Genomic DNA, 22,899 nt, shown 5'->3' on the forward strand with positions numbered 1-22,899 from the left:
CCATTCACCTATTTGTACTCTGGCTACCTTCTCGCCACCCCCATCCCCCTCTCATTTATCTCTCCACTCTGCAGGCACCCTGCTTCTATTCCTGATGAAGTGGTTTTGCCCGAAATGTCGATTTTTCCTGCAACACAAACAAAACAAATTATATGGTGATTTATCATGTTATTTTGGACCCTTCTGGTTTCTTACATATGTACAACATTTGCACATCAAAATTACTTAATTAGAGATTATCGTATGAACAAAGGTTAAACAGATTGGGAGTCATTACAATTTAGTAGAATGAAGTGACCTAACTGAAACATATAGGATTCTTAAGATGCTTAACAAATGCTGAAAAGATGTCTCCCCTCGTGGGAGAGTCTAGGACCAGAGAGCTCGGTTTCAGAATATTGAGGCACCAATTTAAGTCTAAAATTAAGAGGAATTTCTTCTGAGAATTGCGAGTCTTTGGAGCCCCTTGCCTACAGAGTACTGGAGAAAATTATTCCTGGGCACAGACTCCCATGAATATAGGAACAACAGTGTAGTGGTTATATTACTGAACTAATAATCAGAATAGGAGAAAGTGAGGACTGCAGATGCTGGAGATTAAAGTCAAAAAGTGTGGTGCTGGAAAAGCACAGCTGGTGAGGCAGCATCCGAGGTGCAGGAGAGTTGACGTTTCGAGCATCAGCTCTTCACACGGATGAAGATTCACTTTTCGACTAATAATCAGAATAGCTGATAAGAAGTGAATGAGGGTTCAAATCAGTTTAAAAATGTTACCTTGGTTGAAAATTTTAATACTCTACCAGTAAAACCAACTGTAGGATTGACAATCCAATTGACCTAATTAATTTAGCAAAGAAAATTATGCTGTTATTGTATCTGATTCCTAGAGCTTTCTGATGCAGCCATATTGTTACAATGCAGTTACTCCAGGTGAGTACATAAATTTATACTGTTACAGTGCTGTTTTTCACTTAGTAAGTGTAATACACCTGTATTTTTGAGACTTAAGCCTTTCATACTCATCTGGTGTATTATTTTGTCACCATATTACTTGAAAGGAATGCAGTTGATCAGTGCAGGTCTAGTAGCATCTGGGGAGTTCACATTAGGTCTCCTCTCTCCACAGATATGTTGAGCATTTATAGAGTCATAGAGATGTACAGCACAGAAACAGACCCTTTGGTCCAACTTATTCATGCTGACCAGATATCCTAGATAAATCTAGTCCCATTTGTCAGCATCTGGCCCATATCCATCTAAACCCTTCCTATTCATGTAACCATCCCATGTCTTTTAAATGTTATAATTGTACCAGCCTCCAGCACTTCCTTTGGCAGCTCATTTCATACACGCACCACTCTTTGCGTTAAAGAGTTGCCCATTAGGTCCCTTTTAAATCTTTCCCCTCTCATCTTAAACCAGTGTCCTCTAATTTTGGACTCCCCCATCCCAGGGAAATTACTGTATCTATTCAACCTATCCTTGCCCCTCAAGAATTTTAAACTTTTATAAGATCACCCTTCAGCTCTGACACTGCAAGGAAAATAGCTCCTTCTGAAGAAGGGTTATATCCGAAACAATGACTTCTCCACCTCCTGAAACTGCATGGCTTGCTGTGTTCTTTCAGTTCCTGTTTGTCTACTTTGGATTCCAGCATCTGCAGTTTTTTTTGTCTCCCAGCCTATTCAGCCCCTCTGTATAACTTGAACCCGCTAACCCTGGCAACACCCTTGTAAATCTTTCCTGAACCCTTTCAAGTTTTACAACATCCTTCCTATAGCAGGGAGACCAGAATAGAATATGCTATTCCAAAAGTGGCCTAACCATTGTCTTGCACAGCTGCAGCACGACCTCCTAAGTCCTATACTCAATGCCCTGACCAATAAAGGCGAGCATACCAAATGCCACCATCACTATCCTATCTATCTTCATCCAGTCTTTTCAGTATTTTAGATTTCCATCACTTGCAATGTTCCCACATACAATAGATTTTGTATTATCTATGCTGTTACTGAATGCTTTAAAATGTTCCTATAGTAGGATACTCCTTCATATAACTGTGTTCAATAGTTAAAAAGCAATTACCCCACTGACTTGAGTCATACTTTTATAGAGCTTTGTATAGGAATGTGACCAGTATTGTTATACTGCTGTCTTCCCAAATTATTGTCATAGGTCCGCATTATCATATGTTTTCTTAAACTTCAAAACTTTTGTTAAATTTGTTTTGACTTGAGATGTAACACAGAAATGATATAATATAATGAAAATGGAAAAAAAACCCCACAAATTTAAGATCCTTGTAGTGTTGCTACAAACTGTAAGCAAATCTCAAGCAGTTTGTCAGCCTAGAATTCTCTGACTGTGGACTTAAAATTTGTTTATGTTGGATGGATTGATCTTTTGAACAAATTTGACAGAATTAACATTTTAGGTTTCTGTCGTTTTAGAAATGCATAGTTTAACCGAGACCCTTAATGATCTAGCATATTGAAGTGACACTTTGTCACTCTCTCTGTGTGCTCCTAAGTTATTTGAAGCACTTGTCTGATTTTAGTTTTGGATGTTAGACTGTTTAAATATCATGATTTGAATTGGTGAGTATGAACTGTGCTATTCAGTCCCCTGATTAGCAAAACACTCAACAATCGCAGAAAGTTTGTTTGCAAAAGAACGTCAGGTTGGTGTAAATCTAATCTACCAGACACGTTCTGGTTTTGTTAAAAGTTGAGAGGATTTAAATTATTGCATTCCAGCATTCATTCAGTAAAGCACCTACAGGTTCAGGAATGCAATGCCACTCAAAGCATTTGACTTGTGAATGGTGAATGTACCTGCAGAGTAGATATAATGTAAACTTGCAGCAAAAAAATTAAGTCACATTGTCTGGTCTAAACTTGAAATAAAACACTTCTCAGCAGACCTGGCATCATCTGTACAGACCAAAACAAAGTTGACATTTTGAGTTAGACCTTAAGAAATAGGAACAAAAGTAGGCTATTTGATCCCTCTGGTCTGCTTTGCAATTAAGACAGTCTGGCCATACTGGGGATTATCCTAGCAAACCTTCTCTAAAATGCCTCCAATGAAATAATATCTTTCCTTAAATAAAGTGACCAAAACTGACCTCACTACTCCAGATGTGATCTCACCACACATTGTACAGTTGCAGTCAGATTTTGCTACTCATACTGTAAACCTCTTGAAATTAAGGCCAGCATTCCATTAGCGGGCGGCACGGTGGCACAGTGGTTAGCACTGCTGCCTCACAGCGCCAGAGACCTGGGTTCAATTCCCGACTCAGGCGACTGACTGTGTGGAGTTTGCACATTCTCCCCGTATCTGCGTGGGTTTCCTCCGGGTGCTCCGGTTTCCTCCCACAGTCACAAAGATGTGCGGGTCAGGTGAATTGGCCATGCTAAATTGCCCGTAGTGTTAGGTTAAAAGGGGTAAATGTAGGGGTATGGGTGGGTTACGCTTCGGCGGGTCGGTGTGGACTTGTTGGGCCGAAGGGCCTATTTGCACACTGTAAGTAATCTAATCTAATCTAAAAAGCCTTGCTGATTATAAGCGACACCTGTGTGCTAGCTTTCTATGTTTGATGCATAAGCACCCCAAGTTACTTTGTATTGCAGATTTATGCAGGTTTTATTCATTTAATTGATACTGTTCTCCCTCTCTCTGTGTGCTCCTAAGTTATTTGAAGCACTTGTCTGATTTCAGTTTTGGTTGTTAGACTGTTTAAATATCATGATTTGAATTCCAAAACGAATAACTTTGTGTCTTCCCACATTATACTCCATTTGCCAACTCCTTGCCCACTTTCTTAAACTATCAACATCTCTATCTAAACTCTTTACAACCCATTTGCAACTTGCCTTTCCACATTTTTTTGTCATTTGCAAATGTGGCAACAATACATTCGCTTCCTTCCTCCAAACCATTGATATGTATTGTAAACATTTGTGGCCCCAGAACTGATCCCTGTGGAACTACTCTGATTAAAGGTCACCAACATGAAAAAGAACCCCTTATCCCCACTGTTTTCTGCCCAGTAGCCAATTCTTTCTCTGTAGCCAATATATACTTCCACAAAGTGGGCTCTTAACTGATTACTTAAACTTTTATGTGGTACCTTGTTGAGCCCCTTCTGGAAGTCAAAATGCAACACATATACTGGTCCCCTGTATGCATTCTGAATGGAATTTAAAAAAAAAACTAATAAATTTGTCAGACATGATTTCCTTTTCATTAGGCCATGCTGACTCTCCTTGATTAGAATGATTTTCCAAATGTGTTGCTATTGCTTCTTTCATGACTGATTCAACACTTTTTTTTTCTACAATACTAGTCTAATTACTTGACCTATAATTTCCTGTTTTTGGCTCCCCTCCCATTTTGAATAGAGGTGTCACATTAGCAGTTTTTCAATCCTATGGTATTTTTCCAGAATCCAAAGACTTTTGGAAAATTAAAGCCTGTGCATTCACGACCACATCCACTATCTGTAGCTACTTAGAGTAGATCATACAGCATGAATATAGACCCTTCGGTCCAAACATAATCCCAAACTAAGCTAGTCCCCCCTGCCTGCTTCTGGCCCATATTCCTCTAAATCTTTCGTATTCGTGCATCCACCCAAATGTCTTTTAAACGTTGTAATTGTCTCTACGTCCACCACTTACTCAGGAAGTTCATTCCACGCGTGAACCATCCTCGGTGTAAAAAAAAGCCTCCGTCTTTTTTAAAATCTCTCTCCCCTCACCTTATAATTGTGCCCCCTTGTCTTGAAATTTCCCATCTTAGGGAAAAGACAACTACCATCCCCCTCCGTCAAAGCAAAACGCTCAAAGACTCAGTATAGTTTTACCTCCTTCATCTTTATTCCGGGCTCTGGAGGGAGAGAGAATGATCACCTGTGTGCACAGAGATATGAGTTCACTGGAACAGCAGTTTCTTAATGAACTATATAGTCATTTTACAGGGAGGAGCATCCAGATAAGGCGACATACATATTAATTGACCGTTACAATCAGTGAGTATCAATAGTAAAGATTAAGCTATCTGCAGTTACACAATGAATAACTGACTTCACATAATGAATACTTCTCACCTTGTTAACTGATGTTACATACTGAAAATGTGTTGCTGGAAAAGCGCAGCAGGTTAGACAGCATCCAAGGAACAGGAGAATCAACATTTCGGGCATTCTTCAGGAAGACTGAAGAATTCCTGAAGAAGGGCTTATGCCCGAAACGTCGATTCTCCTGTTCCTTGGATGCTGTCTGACCTGCTGCGCTTTTCCAGCAACACATTTTCAGCTCTGATCTCCAGCATCTGCAGTCCTCACTTTCTCCTTGATGTTACATACTGAATGCTACCTCGTCCTGTTAAATGACTCTATATAATGAATGCTTTTCCACCTAGTTAAGCCATTACCCTTGCCTCCAGCACTCCATTGTTAACTGTAAGTGCTTATCTGATCTGAGTCATGCTCAGCTGAACCTCTTGTTTCAGTAAACTCAGAACTTAACTCTTTCCTTACCTGCTTATACAGTATACACTTTCTCAAGGTCACCTCTCAACCTCCCAAGCTCCAGTGAAAAATGTCACAGTCTATCCAGCATTTCTTTATAACTCAAACCTTCCATACCTGGCAACATCCTGGTAAATCATTTTTGAACCCTCTCCAGCTTGATAATATCCTTCCTGAGGTAGGGGACTTACCTGCCTTTAGCCCATTAGTTTGTCTAATACTACTTCTTTACTGACAGTAATTGAACTTTTTACTTGATTTTCAGCATCTGCAGTATTTTGCTTCTATTTTAGTTTCAAGTCTCCATCCTCTTCTTAATGAAGTGACACTGTTAATTATTCCAGTCGACCTTTCTAGAATTGAAAATTAACTATTAGAAACCCAAGGTTTCATTCTTAAAGGTTTTAGTTTTTTGAGATTTTATAAAGTTTAAATGGTAAATTTTCTATTTACCTTTGTTCTGTCTTCTTCTCCCATCCAATTGTTTCTCTTTTTTTTTCTATACCTGATTTGATATTTAATGTAATTCCTTTAATTTACAATTTAGTCTCAATCCCTGCACCATTAATTTATAATCCTGCAATCTGGTTAAGTAGATACTCAGTTGCTTTTCTTGTTCTCTTAGAGGCCCTTTTTCCTTGTTGTGGTGTTGCTGTTGATGCTTGCAACTTATCTTGCAAAATCATCAATACAATTAAAAAAACAAGTGGAGTATAACTAATGGTGAATGTAAAAACAGAAAATGTTGGAGAAACTCAGCAGATCAATTCTGATGAAGGGTCACTGGACTCACACCATTTACTCTGCTTCTCTCTCTATAGATGCTTTCTCCAGCACTGTATGTTTTTGTTTCAGATCTCCAGCATCCACAGTTCTTTGTTCTATAACAGTGGATATAATTTATAGAACTACTAAAGAAAGTTATAGCCTACTGTGGATGAGGTGATGTGGGGATGAAGTCTTGGGTTGCAAGCACCAACACTAGACTGACCAAAGTGGACCAAAGCACAAAAAAGCATTAAGTATTTAAACATAAAAAGATGTAAGGTCATGAATATGCATGAGGGTAAAATCTCAGCATATGAATTCAAAGAAAATTTGCTGTATAATTATGAAATGGAATGTGGCTAAGAACAAAAACCAAATTTTAAGGAATGTTTACACTTTTATCTCTTGTGGTATGAAATACTGATTTTTTTATATGAGAAAGATTTGTTTAAGGTATACTTTCAAACTATATTTCAGGTATATTAAACTTGAAAATGGTTTAAGCACGCTTTTAATTTCTGACATGTCTACTGGAGGAGGTGATGAAGCAGAAGATGAGGAAGAAAATGAAGAAGAAGAAGAAGAGGAAGAAATGTCTGATTCAGTCATGCAGACTGAAGAAGAGGAAAGTGACAATGATGATGGGAGTTCTGAGAGTCCCTCAGATGGTGAATCTATAGAAGAACATCTCGAGGATTATGATGATGAATTTGGAGAGTTAGCTGGATCATGTTCGGGAAGCAAAAAAAATTCCGAAAAGCAGGTAAACATTTATTTTGCGTGGAACTAAATCAATGAATCTTTTCTGTAATTTTTAAATATAATTAAATTTTTCAAAAAATCACATAAGTGACCATGAAGAGGAGCAATAGTACAGCTACAATCTAATGGGCAGCAAGAAGTGTTGGTGAGAATTTTGATGCCATGAGAAGAACTCAGTTGAAATATATGCACTTGCAGTTATAAAACTCAAAACATCGCAGCAATGAGTATCTCTGAGAAGTTAAAGTGTGAATGAATATTTCAACTGGAACGTTTAGGGTTATCTATGAATTCTTTAGAATATACTTCCCGTTTAAGGGTCGGTTATCTCAGTTGGCTGGACAGGTGGTTTGCAACACTGAGTGATACCTAAAGCGTGGGTTCTATTCCCACACCGGCTGAGATTACCATGAAGGATTCTCCTTTGCAACCTCTCCCCTTGCCTGAGGCGTGGTGACCTTCAGGTTATACCGTCATCAGTCATCCCTCTCTAATGAGAGAGCAGCCCTATGGTCTGGTAAGACTATGGTGACTCTACCTTTACATTCTGTTTAAATTGATGTTGGTGACCTTATTTTGTTTGTTTCTATTTGTAAGTAAGAGTGCATTTTTACACTAGAACAGTTCTCATTTAATTGTAATCTGATCCGTCATTGAAGCAATGAAGGACAAAATTCCATTTACCTTATTAATTACCTGTTGTACCTGCAGACCAACCTTCTGTGATTCATGCGGAAGGACACCTAGGTCCCTCTACGAATTCTGTGAACGTTCTGGTAAAGTGCCCTTATGCTAGTTTTTGTATCCTCTTTATGAATTCCAACATCTCCAATAATAATAATTTCTGAGTTAAGCTTCCTTTTTATTTCTTTCATAGTTTGTCATATAGTTAAACACTCCTGCACTCATGCTAACTTGCAGCTTTCCTTTTTACTTACCATCATACTTCCAATCATTCCTCCCACCCCCCCACCACCCAACTCACTAGTTTAAAGCCCTAGTTACCACTATATTTATCATTTTCGCTAGAACACTGGTTCAGGTAGAGACTGTCCCTTTGGTACAGATCCCTCCTGTTCCAAAACTGTTGCCAATGCCCCATGAAATGGAACCCCTCTTTCTCATACCACTCCCTTAGCCACGTGTTTACTTCCCTAATTTTCTTACTCCTAAACCAATTTGCACGTGCCTCTGGTAGTAATCTGGAGATTATAACCTTTGAGGAACTGTGCCTAAATTTACTTCCTAGTGCTTGATAATCCCCAAACAGGAGAAAGTGAGGACTGCAGATACTGGAGATCAGAGCTGAAAAGTGTGTTGCTGGAAAAGCGCAGCAGGTCAGGCAGCATCCAAGGAGCAGGAGAATCGACATTTCGGGCATAAACCCAAACAGGTAATTCCCTTCCTAGCCTTGCCTATGTTGTTTGTCCCAATGTGGATCACAACAACTGGATCCTCGCCCTCCTTCTCCAATATCCTTTCAAGCTGGTCAGAGATGTCCAGCACTGGGCAGGCAACACACCATGCGGGACTCTCAATCCTGCTTACAAAGGATACTCTCTTTCCCCTGGAATTATAGAATCCCCTATAAGTAACTACTTGTCTTTTTGCTCCCACCTCTTGAATGGCTTCCTTTGCCATGGTGCTTTGATCAGTTAGCTCATCCTGCCTGCAGCCCTTCTCCTTATCCACACAGGGAGCAAGTACCTCATATCTGTTGCTCAAGGTCAAGAGTTGAGGATCTCCCTACCTGCCTCACTTGCAGTCATGCCCTGATCACTGACTGAATTTTGAAGTACTTAATCTACCAGGTGAGACCGCCTCCTGAAACAAAAGCATCCAGGTACCTCTCCCCCTTCCGGACATGCTGCAATGTTTGAAGCTCAAATTCCTGATCATCAATTTTAAACTGGAGTTCCTCCAGCAGCCAACACTTGCTGCAAATGTAGTCACTGCAGCTCGCAATGGGAACTATCAGCTCCCACATCATACACCTATACAATATTACCTGCCCAGCCATCTCTACTTAGTTACTTTATTAATCTTATATAAACTTATGAGTGAATTAATTTCTTAATACTTCTCTGCTTTTTTTTTAAACTTAGTGTAGATTTCGTACCAGCCAATCAGGTCACAGCTTCCTTGTGGCGTCACTCCAGTATTTTTCACAGTTACAGTGAGCCCTGAGTTTTTCCTCACACCATGCTGCTACTTCTCCAACCATTCCCTGCAGACCAGGCCGTGCTCCCCGAGCTCAGTGAGTTTTATACCCACCCTGTGCTGCTGCTTCTCTGACTGTTCCCTGCATACTATGTTATGCTCCCTGAGCTCAGTAAGTTTTATGCTCACTCCATGCTGTTCTGCTTCTCTGACTGCTTCCTGCAGACGAGGTCATGCTCCCTGAGCTCAGCGAGTTTTAAATTCACTCTGTGCTGCTGCTGTTCCTTCTTCCAACTGTTCCCCATAGACTAGTCTGTGCTCCCCGAGCTCAGTAGTTTTATACTCACTCAGTACTGCTGCTATTGCTGTTCCACCTTCCAACTGCTCCTCACAGACTAGGCTGCGCTCCCTGAGCTCAATGAGTTTTAAACTCATTCTGTGCTGCTGCTGTTCCTCCTTCCGACTGCTCCCTGCAGGGAAAGAGAAACAAAAACAGTAATAAAAGAAAGAACAGTAAAATGCAACAAGAGTAGAAGGGGTAATCAGGGGTAAGGGGCGATTAGTGCCACAATACAAAGAAAAGTTAGGGTGTTTAAAAAATTGCAAAAAGACTACCCTAAAGGCTTTTTATCTTAGTTCACGAAGTGTTCAAAATAAAGTAAGAGAACTGCTGGCACAAATAGACATAAATGGATATGATCTCATTGCCATTACACAGACATAGTTATAAAGAGATCAACACTGGGAACTTAACATTTAATCATTTTTGACCTTTTGCAAGACAGGAGGGAAGGAAAATTGCGGTAAGTAATGTACGAAATTAAGACAGTTCTGAGAGATGAGCTGGGCTTGGATGATGTAGAGTCCATTTGGGCAAAGGCTTTTTTTTAATAAAAAAAGCAAAAGAAAGAAGATGTTGGGAGGACAATGGTCACACTGGAGGAAAGAGTATAGATCAACAAAATAGGAACAGAAGTATAGAGCAGTAACTACAGGTATAATCTTCATGTTGATTAGGTTAATCTAGATCGAAAAGGTAGTTATGACGACAGGTTCATAGAGTGTATCAGGATAGATTTCTAGAGCAATATGTCATGGAGCCAACCAGGGAACAGTCTCTCTTGGATCTAATGATGGGTAATGAGGCAGGTGTAATAAATGACCTCAGAGTAAAAAAGACCCACCCCAGACTTCTGGAAAGTGTTAGACTAAGTACCTTGTAAATTATTCAGCCATAAGACTGAAGTTATGGCGTTGGTGGTTGTTTATTGGCTTGAATAGAGAATTGGCAAATGGGTAGAAAACAGTGAGTGGGGATAATGGATTATATTTCAAGTTGATGATCTGTGACCAGTGGGATTCCACAGGAATCAGTGTTATTTGAATGGAGTGAATTTGCAGAAAACTGTGACATATTGAGACTTAGGTGCTCAAAACGCAATAAGCTAGCACACATATGCAGCAGTTAATTAGGAAGGCTAATGGAATGTTGGCCCTTATTTCAAGGAGTTGGAGTACAGAGGAACCTCGATTATCTGGCATTCGATTATCTGAATTTCGAATTATCCGGCAAGATCGCAAGGTCTCGATGCTTGGCTAAATTGTTTTCCGGTAACATGCCTAGGAGGAAATTATCTGCTGTATTCTGAAGAAAATGGGAAAATGCTTTTTTGTTCCAACCAATGATTTTCTAATGGCATTCATTTTTGTAGTCAGCAGCTGCTCTTTGTGTTGGAATTGGGAGTTTTAGCGATCCTGATGATCTTCCAGGACTGGCACATTTTTTGGAACACAGTGAGTTAACTTGTTTATAATCAAACATTAATATATTTTGGGCTAAGTATCGTCACATTATATTAATGTGGTAATGCTATTATGGTTAATTCTGATGTAGGACTTTGGGTAGGATACTGGTAAGTTCTATGTAACATGGTGTTTCTAGTGTAATATTTGCATTGATAAGTTGATTTTAGATTAGTTATGCACAAATTATTCTTCAGACATGTTTCAATCTGTAGCGATCTTAGGATATGTCCAAGAAATTAAAATAAATGTAACTTAAGAAATTTGCTTGAATTTAGAGTTTCCATCTAAGGATTTTTCATTAAATTTGAAAATTACATGTACATTGTTCACAAGCACATCTTTCCTACCTTCTCGTAAAAGCATTTAGAATTTAAGTTGCCAACATAACCTTTAGCTGCAAAGGCTGCACACTTTGGAGTGAAGCCCATTTGTACTTCCTCAATCTACCTCTTTTGATTTTTGTTCCACAGCTAACCACTATTATTCAACCACTAATATTTGATGATTGAAGCACACCAGAGTATTTTATTATGTAAGCTATATTGTAGAAACTGGCTTGTAAGTTAGGAGTAACATTACAGTTGAAAGTTCGTTTTTGTTAGCGTAGTATTTGATTTTTCTGATGACTTTCAATAGTTCTGGTTGCTGATGTACCACATTTCCTTTTAACATATCACTTAAAGACTGAGCAACAAAGCAACAATCTAAATTTAAAGTTATAAATGTAGAAGTCGGACCATAAGATGGAGGAGCAGGGATAGGTCTTTCATCAAGACTGCCTCGCCATTCTTTGAGACCATTGTAATCTGATAAGTCTCAACTCTAAATTCCTGCTTTATTCGTATAATGCTTGATTCCTTTAATGGTTAGAATTCTGTCTGTCTCATTCTTAAATGTACTTAAATACCCAGTCTTGATAGGCCTCTGTGGTAAAGAGTTCCACAGATTCAGCACCCTCTGAGCAAAAAGATTCCTTCTTAGCCCAATCTTAAATGGGCTACTCCTTACTCAGAGCTTATGTCCTCTGATCGGAGCTGAGGGAAAACAACCTCTGCACGTCTAACCCATCAACCCCCCTAAGAATGTTACATGTTTCAGTGTGGTCTCCTCAAATTCTTCTATACTCTACATCATACTCAACCTCTTCTCATAAGCAAATCCATTCAAATCCAGAATCAACCTAGTGAGCCTTCTCTGGACTGCTTCCAATGCAAATTTATGTTTCTTTCAATTAGGGGACCAAACCTGTTTACAGTATTCCTGGTGCAGTCTGGCAAATGCTGGAAAAGAGCATTAGAAAAGATGGATGTTTGATGATTGGAACAGACATGATATTTATAGACTTGTATAGTTTCAATAAGACCTTCATATTTTTATATTCCAATCTGTTGGAAATAAAGACTAATATTCCATTTACCTTCCCTATTACCTGCTGAATTTGGATGCTAGTCTTTTGTGATTCATGCGCTGGGACTCCCAAAATCATGCTATGCTGTTGATTTTTCCAGCTTTTCTCTATTTAAATAATATTCAGCTTTTCTGTTCATCCTGCCAAAGTTCATGATCTCATATTTTCACAAAATATTCCATCTTCCAAGTTTTGGCTTACTCAACCTGTACATGTCCCTCTGTAGACTCTGTATCGTACTCAATACTTCCTTTCTACTTATTTTTGTGTCATCTGTTATATGGAACTTTAAGTGCAGACCAAATTATTCTGCCCAACTAATATGTAAGTACTGGTGTTTCATAGAAGTCTGCTCTTATTGCAGAGAGATTATACAATTAAAGTGCAATTTTAACCTGACAATTTAATTGAACCTTTCAATCAAATTGATTTTTTCCTAGAAAGAATATTGCTTTTTATCAGGAGTTAATCACATTGCTGTTAATAATGGACATTTTCTGATCTCAGTACTTGATTTTCTATATGCATTTGATTCTTGTTGTAGTGGTTTTCATGGGAAGTGAAAGATATCCTGATGAAAATGGATTTGATGCTTTTCTGAAAAGGCATGGTGGTAGTGACAATGCGTCTACTGATTGTGAGCACACGGTATTTCAGTTTGACATCCAGAGAAAATATTTTAAAGAGGCCCTTGATAGGTAAGCATGTATTTGTAACCTCCGCGATTTTGGCCTGCAATGCTGTCATTAATGATTACGTTTTTCATTTAACCCCAAAAAGTGGCTATAGACACTTCGGGCTCATGCAGATAGCATTAAGTAAAGACAAAAAGCCACTAGTCAGAGGGTAAGAATATTTGTTTGGAATTCAATTTTTGTTCACCCTAAGATATTAACCAAAGATGTTTACAAGAGTTGCAACAATTCTGACTGTGAACCAGCTAATGTTCATTCATGTATATTTTTATTTGAATTGTTTTATTGTTTAAAAAATATGCAGACATTAGATCTTAGGAGATATGACTTTCTGAATAGGTATTTGACAGTATGTTGGAGATTAGCTAGCCAAGCTTTCAGGGAAAATGTACTGAGAGTTCAATTCATTGTGGTAATTTATTTAGTTTTTATATACTTTTGTTTCTGGGAAATTGATAATAGTAAGGCCGAAGTTAGATATGGATCATTGTTTCTCAGCATTTGACATAATCTTGTTTGTTTTATTTCTACTGTGAGTATTTAATTGCTAAAAGAGAGATGCCAATAACTATGTTTCGAAGTTTCCTCAACTCATCCTATTCACCTGGCTTTGGTTTAATACTGTTCAATATTTTCTGATGTAGTACTTTTTTTTGTAGTGTGTTAATCCAAAGTATATGTGGACTGTATGACTAATTGGATGTAACAATATCTTCCCATATACCTACGTTCATGTACCTTTTTTATTTGTTTTTTAATGAGTTGTTCAGTCAAAGCTGCTGATTCACAGATTTCTCCTTAAACTTCCCTGTGGTAATTTAATTCCACTCATTGTGTGCTTTGACTTAGATTTTGTGACTTATGTGTAACAATATATATCTAGCAGTGCTAGATTTCATTTGCCTTGTGAATCCAGTTTCATCTATACTGGATATCAGTTTACATATTGGGCCTAACCTAAAATCTTAATATCTATAGAATCATAGATTTGTACAGGGAAACAGGCACTTTGGTCCAACTCATCAACGCTGACCAGATATCCTAAATTAATGTAGTCACATTTGGCCCATATCATTCTAAACGCATTCCTGTTCATGTACTCATTCTTTTAAACGTTGTGATTGCACCAGCCTCCCCACTTCCTCTGGCAGGTCATTTCATACATGCGCCACCTTCTGCATGAGGAAGTTACCCTTAGTTCCCTTTTATATCTTTCCCTTCTCACCTTAAACCTGTCTCCTCTAGTTTTAGACTCCCCTACACTGGGCACTGACCTCCTCTTTTAAACGTATCCATGTCACCCATAATTTTATAAATCTCTATAAGATCACCCCACAGCCTCTGACACTTCAGGGAAGATAACCTCAGATTATTCAGTCTCTCCCTATAGCTCAAATCTTCTAGCCCTGACAACACCTTTGTAAATCTTTCCTGAACCATTTCAAGTTTCACAACATCTTTCTTATAGCTGGGAGACCAGAACTGAATGCAGTATTCCAAAAGCAGGTAACCTATGTCCTGTACAGTCACAACAAGACATCCCAACTCCTATACTTAGTGCACCAACCAATTAAGGCAAGTGTGTCCAATGCCGCCTTCTCTACCCTGTCTACCTGCAATTTCACTTTCAAGGAACTATGATCCTGCACCCCAAGGTCTGTTTGATTGGCAACATTCCCCAGGGCCCTACAATTAAGTGTATAAGTCCTGCCCTTAGCTTTACCAAACTGCACCACCTCACATTTATCTTTGAATGTCTCATTTAACATTAATCTTTTGGACATATTCGGAAGACATTAGGTGTAAAATGGACATGTATATCATTCTGGATTCAGCACTTCCTTTGTGCCACAACTGCCATATTGGCTCCCATTGCTCTTAGGTGGATTGAAGTAGCTGCCTGAAATTTGTTTTCGATCAGTTTAATTATCCAATGATGGGCTGCACTTTTTGGATCATACTTTAAAAGGTGTGGAAAAACTAGATGATGAAGCATGTGAGTTGCAAGTTCCAACAAGTTTTTCTATTATATACGTATTTCCCAAAGAACCAAGAGATGCAATGGCAGGATGATGACTGGTAGTAGTATTGAGAGAGGAGAGGATTTGAAGAAAGAGTTAAGCAAAACATGAAGTTCTGACTGTTGTTCTGACTGTGGGTAGACAACTAAAGAATGTTAAATGAGGAAGAAATGAGGGAAAAAGAGGAAAGTTCATTGATACCATTAGGTATTCCTGTGATGATTGAGGCAGAATCTAACACTTCATTTTAAATAGATAAACTTGAAAAGACATAATATGGAGAGTAGAGTTATAGAAAAGCTTTAACATTAGGATGAATAGTCTTGTATATTGAAATGTCTGTAATTCTGTGAAATCTTGCCTTTATAGTGTCTGAGCTCAGGAGTGGTCTTGTAGTGCTGGTGCTACTAGATGGAGGAGCAGAAGTCCATCAAGTTAACTCTACCAGTTAGTGAGATCATCGCTGCTCTGATAATCCTTAATTCCACTTTCCTGTCTTTTCCCCCATTACACTTTTTTCCCTTACCCTATTAAAAGATTTTTCTATCTCTGTCTTGAATATGCAGCCCAGTCTTTACTGTGTTCTGCAGTAAAGAATTTCACAGATTGACTGCCCTCTCAGAGAAGAAATTCCTTCTCATCTCTACAGGATGACATCTTACTCTGAGAATATGCTTTTGTTCTTAGATGCTTCAACAGTGAGAAGTAACCTCTCCACATTTACCTGTGAAACCCTCAAAGAATCTTGCATACTTTAATAAGGTCACCTTTCATTCATCTAAATTCCATTGATGACAGGCCTAAATTCAACTTGAGCTTCATACTCCTCCTCCAAATCCGTAATCAGTAGTGAATCTTCTTTGGTCTGCCTCCAATTTAATTGTATGCACTTCCTTCAACAATGGGACCAAAACTGTTCACAGTACTCCAGTATTAGTACCATGTAAAGCTTTAGCAATGATGTGGAGGTACTGGTGTTGGACTAGATCAAAAATCACACGACACCAGGTTATAGTCCAACATGTTTATTTGAAAACACAAGCATTCAGAGCCTCACTCCTGAAGGAAAAGCTTATGTTTTCAAATAAACCTGTTGGATTATAACCTGGTATCATGTGATTTCTAGCTTTAGCAAGGCTTCTCTATTTTTATATTCCATTCCCTTTAAAAGAAAGGACAATTTGCTTTCTCTACTACCTGCTGAAATTATATGCAAGCTTTGTGATTTATGCATGAAGACTCCCAAATCACTCTGTGTAGTAGCTTTCTCTTTAAATAATATTCAGCTCTTTTAGTCTTCCTGTTAAAGTGCATAACTCCACATTTTCCTGTGCTGAATGATATTCCATGAGACATACTGAGTCCACTGGTCTATGTGCAATCTCCTTCAATGATTCAGATTAATCTTTGCACAATTATAGAGCATCATGTTCAGTTGCAGATTTAGCTGAGTAACTCCCAAACAGGGTTATCACCTTCATTTGAACTGGAGTCCGTATTAAAGGCAAAAGAAACAAAGATTGAGTCTGTTAAGAGTGACGTTGACTCAGAAGGTTGATCATGCTTTGTGCAGTAGGGTGATTTGTTATCAGGGTGAATATTAGTGGGTTATAGAATTCTTGTGACAAAGGATATTGAGGCATTATTTCTATTAATACCAATTACAAATAGATTATAAGTGAGTTATTTTATTGTTGATTAGGAACTTGAATTTACTGGTGTTAGTTATTCTCACAATTTGAGTTACCGTTAAATACCGTAGAATAAAACTACACCCTGCACCTTCAGATTTTTGGATTCCTTGCCCCTAACTTGTTATGTCAATATTTCTTAGTAAGTTTTGTTGTGAAATATTATGAAGTCTTTGTGGGCTCACCACCAGATGGCCACATGCAACAAATTTCTGATGATTTTCTCTTGTCATTGTTGTTCTGTACATGAAATACCAGGTTTATCTGATTAGGCAGTAGCACAGCTAATCTAGCAGCAACCAACCAAATTGTTTTACAGGCTTTTCATCAGCTGTCTACAGTACTTGTTCAATATGACTAGTTTGCAATTGTTTTGATCTTCATTGTTTATGTGGACAAGAATTAGATTTGTATATCCTAACAGAATTGTGCACAAAAGCATTTGGCTTATCCCACTTCTGACATGCCTATTTCAGATAATCTCTCCTTTTTTTAAAATAGTGTAGCAGTATAATGACATTAAAATGTTTCTAAAACTGAACTTTGTTGATTGTCTGTGAGTATCCTGAAAAACATTTAATCTATTGTGCATTTTTTCCAGATGGGCACAGTTCTTTATTGGTCCATTAATGATTCGAGATACTATTGATCGGGAAGTAGAAGCTGTGGATAGTGGTAATGTACAATCTCAGTGTGTACATTTTTTTTCTACTATTGCCTTACAGTTAAAGGTAATGAATATCAGTAGCATATGGACATAAATTGGAGTAGGAATAGGCCATTTGGCCCCTCAAGTCTGTCCTGCCATTCAACAACATCATGGTTTTTCTGCTCCAGGCCTCGGTTCCTTTCTCCTGTTAACTGAGCAGAGCTATCAACTTGCTGATTTGTCAATAGTCTATATAACTCTCTTTAAAAACTTTCAGTGGTATACCCTCCACAATTCTCTGGGGTAGAGAATTCCAGACATTCACTACCGTCTGAGAGAAGAAATTATTTTGCATTCTCAGTTTTAAGTGAGTATCACATATTCTGTAACCATGTCCTCTAGGTCAAGATTCCCCCACGAATGGAAACACCTTCTCAAAAGCTCCCTCAGAATCTTGTACATTTCAATAAGGTCAGCCCTTATTCTTCAAAGCTCTAACGAATAAGAGCCATTCTTTAAAAGTCACCCACTTCATCCCAGGTATCAGCCTAGTGAATCTCTTTTAAAAAGCTTCCAATGTCAGATATTTCTTCTTTGAATATTGGAACCAAAACTCTGTACAGTGCTTCTGTTGGGTACTTCATCCACACACTATATAGTTTTAATAAGACTTCACTGTTTTTAAACTCCAACCCCCAGCAGTAAAGGACAAAATATAATTTCCCTCCTTAATTATTTACTGCACTTATCATTGTCATACAGATGCCGACCAGATATCTGAACCCAATCTAGTCCCACCTGCCAGCACCTGGCCCGTATCCCTCCAAACCCTTCCTATTCATATTCATATACCCATCCAAATGCCTCTTAATAAGCTTCAGACTCCTCCTCCAAGTGTACCAGCCTCCACCACATTCTCTGGCAGCTCATTCCATACACGTACCACCCTCTGTGTGAAAACGTTGCCCCGTAAGTCTCTTTTATATCTTTCCCCTCTCATCCTAAACCTATGTCCTCTAGTTCTGGACTCCCTGACCTCAGGGAAAAGACTTTGCCTATTTACCTATCCATGCCCCTCATAATTTTGTAAACCTCTATAAGGTCACCCCTCAGCCTCCGACGCTCTCTATGTTAACATTTTGGGTTTCATATACAAAAACACCCAGATCTCTCTGTGATGGACTTTTTTGTTGGAGCGTCTCTCCACTGTATTAATAGTCTGCCTTTTGATTCTTCTGACTAAGTGCATGACTTCACACTTCACTGCATTAAAGTTTTATCTTCCATGTTTTTGTCCATACACTCAACATCTATATCCTTTTAGAGATTCCTTATATACCCTCACAATGTCACCTCCAATCTATTTTTGTATCTCTGTAAATTTGGATGCATTACACCTGTCCCTCCTCCAAGTCATGAATATAGGTAATAAAATTAACATTACAGGAGTGAACCTTCTGGTACTTCACCAGACGCATCTTTCCAAGCTGAAAAAGATCTGTTACTCCTAACTCTGTCATGTTGCTGCAGTTAGTTGAACTTGTGCGCGTAAAAGAATACTCTGTCATAGTTCCCAGCAGTCTTTGTTAAAGGTGTGGACTAAGAAGCTAATGTTTAATGACCACTTCCACACTCTTCTTTTGGGTAGAATTCCAGCTTGCTTCGCCATCTGATTCTAGCAGGAAAGAACTGTTATTTGGAAGCCTTGCCAGGCCTGGCCATCCCATGGGAAAATTCTTTTGGGGTAAGATGGCTGTCTATCTTTACTTTGCTGGTCTAGCTTAAATCTTTAAATTTAATCTTTTTATTATGTGAATTAATATTCATCTATAATATCAATAGGAAATTCTCAGACGTTGAAACTTATGCCAAAAGAGAGTAACATCGACACTTATGCAAGACTTAAAGAGTTTTGCAAGCGACATTACTCTGCTCATTACATGACTCTGGCTGTCCAGTCCAAAGGTGAATATTGAGTGCTCACTTTAAATGGTATGATATACATTTCATTTTTAGGCTATACAGCAATGCTTGTTGTACTACATGTTCATCAAAGTTGTTTGACAAATGACGAATATAATTTCTAATGAAAACTGACTGTGGAATCATGATTTCTTTACTTGTAGAATTGTGCCAGTGGTCATATCCTAGTGCTTACACCAGTCAGATAGTGTAATTCCATTCTGATAGGTTTACTAGGAATTAATAATAAATGTGGACACATATTTATAATAGAAAAGTCGACAGGAAATATGCACAGCTATATTTAGATTTTTAGCAATTAAACTGTGGTTTTCAACGTAATTTATGAAATGCAGACATAAGGATATAATGTGTTGCTTGTTATAAAATGGATGAATTATAACTGTCTGTCCTAGTTCAATTACCTTTCAAGAATCTATAACTCCCTAGCTTAAAGATGTATTTGTCCATGTCTCTCTATCTGCAATGATTAAAAATATTGAGAAATTTAAAAGTTGTGGCTGCTGGGACAGAATCATGGAACAAGTGTGGTAGTTAGTATTTAGGTATAGTTAACTGTAAATTCCATACTATTTATTTCTTCCACAGGAAGTTTTTTTTTACACAGATACTTGATGATTTTGTTGGGATCATATATTGTTATTTTGTTACAGTAAGGATTCAACTTTGGAAAATAATAGTTCAATAGAAATGGATAGAATTCATGGTTTATAAAAAAAAATTAAAAATGGATTCAATCAAATCCAGTAGAAAGTGATGAATTAGTGTATGTATACATTCAAGATATTTCAAGACTACAACTATGATTTCTTTACATAGTAAACTAGCCATTGTCTACAAAGGACCAGAAATGCATTTTTCTCCATTTGAAAGAATTTTTTCTCTTGTGGAGCTAGAGGAGTGCCACTTAACATCAACCATGGGAAAGGCAAGAATGTGGGCCTCCATGAACCACCAAAGATGTTATGGAGGTTGAACCCATGCTTTTGGCATGATTCCATACCATATACTTGCTATCTTGTCAACTGAACTGACCAACTTGTCCACTATTTCCATTGGTCAATGTAAATGTTGATTCACAAAGTTTTATCAATAGTTCTAGTGAAACAGTGATGTGATTGATTTGTTGCTAATTTAATCTGATCAATTGTAGAAACGTTGGATACTTTGGAAGCTTGGGTGAAGGAAATCTTTTCTCAAGTACCAAACAAGTAAGACCTATTTTTTGTATTATGAAATATGATAGAAAAATAAATACTGGCAAACATTCCTTTTTTTATATTTTTAAGAATATTTGTGCTTTTTCAATAATTTTCTTCTTGATTTTTCGTAAAGCTTTGACTTGTTGCTGGAGTATAGTTCTCTGGGGTGTGGTCTATATTTAATCTTTTAGCCAGGTGGCTAACCTTCATGCATGAATCTTTATTACAATGACCCTTAGCATGCCATTTCATTCTGAGGGCTTTGTGAGCATAAACCTTTCCTTGATAACCCCAACAAGTGGGGAATCACTGAGGAGTGATGAGGAACACTGTCTATTTTTCCTCTTACACTATGCCATCCTTCATACAGGAAGGCTCAGTCATTGTAATAAAACTTACTGTCAATTGCCTGAGAAATGCACAGGACAGACTGGAGACTGAATCAGAGATTTCTTTAGTTTGTATAATTCTGCACTCACTGAGAGTAAATTTAGAGTCATTGAAGGAAGTCCAATAACACCTGTAAGCCAATTTAAAGAATGCCTAGACACTGCAAATCAAACTAGTTTAAAACTTGTCTTTTGTCATAAACAGCTTTTCGTTTCCAATTTGTCCTTGGAATATAACCATCTCTGGCAAACCCAACATTTAATACCTGTTCTTAATTGTCCCTGAGAACTGGTGGTGAGCTGCTGTGTTGAACCACTGCAGTGCCTGTGGTGTAGTTTGGTTTTGTGTAACAGTACTCCCAGTAGATTCTTAAGAAGGGAGTTGGAGGATGATGATATATATCCAAATGAGGGTGATTTGTACTTGGAAAGAACTTGTATGTAATTGTATTCCCATGCATTAGCTGCTTTTGGCTTTCTGGGTGGTAGAAATTGTGAGTAAGGAAGGTATCATTGCAGGAGACTCGGCAAGTTGTATCTTGTATCAGTCGAGGCACTGTATGGGTGATGGATGGATCTGTATCAAGCAAATTACTTTGCCTTGGATGGTGTCAAGCTTTTTGAATGTGATCAGATAAATGGGATCATTATCTGCATCTTAGTACAGCAAATCAATTAAAATTGTTCTATATGAGTGAAATGTGAACAACAGTAGTAATTTCTGAAAACTGTTACAAACATACCTTTCTTTTCTCCTAATATCGCATGTATGAAGTGGTCTACCCAAACCAGACTTCTCTGAATTCAGGGATCCCTTTGAAACATCTGCTTTTAATAAACTTTATAGAGGTATGTATAAATTAATTTCTAGTGGTACCGCATTCTCTTGAAATGCCTTAATAGCTCAATGTGAACCTGTTAAATGAATATTTACAAATTGTTTATATACTTTCGTATTTATAAGTATAGAGTTATGCTTTGTGTTACTAACACCTGATGATAGTTTAATTGCTTTTTAACTACAACACTGGACTAAACAAAGGGAAAGGAAACCATTATCCTTTCATTTCCAATTTGGCACCACTATACTTTGAAGTTTTTGGACAGGTTAGCTATGTTTTTTCTAAAATAAAAGGATTTTTGAATGGTCATAGTTGTAAATAAGTGTTCAAATTTGCATGACTTCCTTCAGAATGTTACAAAATTGGTATAGTGTGGAAGGAGACCATTTGGCCAATCGAGTCTGCGCTGGTTTTCCAAATGAACATTTCACTTCGTGCCATTGTCCCCTTTCTCATTTTATGAATTACTTTAAGTCTGTGCCCGCTCGTTTTTGATCCTTTCATGAGTATGGACATTTTGTCCCTATCTGCTCTGTTCACTCATGATTTTGAATTCTTGAATCAGATTTCCTCTTAGACTCCTCTTCAAGAAAAAGTCCCGGCTTCATCAATCTGACTTCATAACTGAAGTTCTTCATTCCTGCTTCTGTTTTTGTATACCTCTTCTGTGCACAATTCAAGGCTTTCACATTCTTCCAAAAGTGTGCTACCCTTATTGTATGCAGTATTCCAGCTGAGCCAACATAATGTCTTAGACAAGCTGAAAAATGTGTTGCTGGAAAAGCACAGCAGGTCAGGCAGCATCCAAGGAGCAGGAGAATCCACGTTTCGGGCATGAGCCCTTCTTCAGGAATGAGGAAAGTGTGTCCAGCAGGCTAAGATAAAAGGTAGGGAGGAGGGACTTGGGGGAGGGACGTTGGAAATGCGATAGGTGGAAGGAGGTTAAGGTGAGGGTGATAGGCTGGAGTGGGGGTGGGAGCGGAGAGG

The 22,899-nt window shown here is 38.1% G+C and overlaps 1 protein-coding gene across 3 annotated transcripts in view; it reads left to right on the plus strand.

Moving 5' to 3' along the window:
- LOC122554338 (nardilysin-like) overlaps positions 1-22,899 on the plus strand; it is a 111,906-nt gene that overhangs the window by 2,397 nt on the left and 86,610 nt on the right. For all 3 annotated transcript variants that reach the window (XM_043699203.1, XM_043699204.1, XM_043699205.1), the window contains exons 2-9: positions 6,782-7,067; positions 10,939-11,020; positions 12,985-13,138; positions 17,449-17,522; positions 19,145-19,240; positions 19,339-19,461; positions 20,633-20,690; positions 21,846-21,919. In XM_043699203.1, coding sequence (XP_043555138.1) covers positions 6,782-7,067; positions 10,939-11,020; positions 12,985-13,138; positions 17,449-17,522; positions 19,145-19,240; positions 19,339-19,461; positions 20,633-20,690; positions 21,846-21,919 — 947 coding nt within the window. The remainder of the gene's footprint in view (positions 1-6,781; positions 7,068-10,938; positions 11,021-12,984; positions 13,139-17,448; positions 17,523-19,144; positions 19,241-19,338; positions 19,462-20,632; positions 20,691-21,845; positions 21,920-22,899) is intronic.

Source organism: Chiloscyllium plagiosum, chromosome 11 (genome assembly GCF_004010195.1).
Source record: "Chiloscyllium plagiosum isolate BGI_BamShark_2017 chromosome 11, ASM401019v2, whole genome shotgun sequence".
NCBI lineage: Eukaryota > Metazoa > Chordata > Chondrichthyes > Orectolobiformes > Hemiscylliidae > Chiloscyllium > Chiloscyllium plagiosum.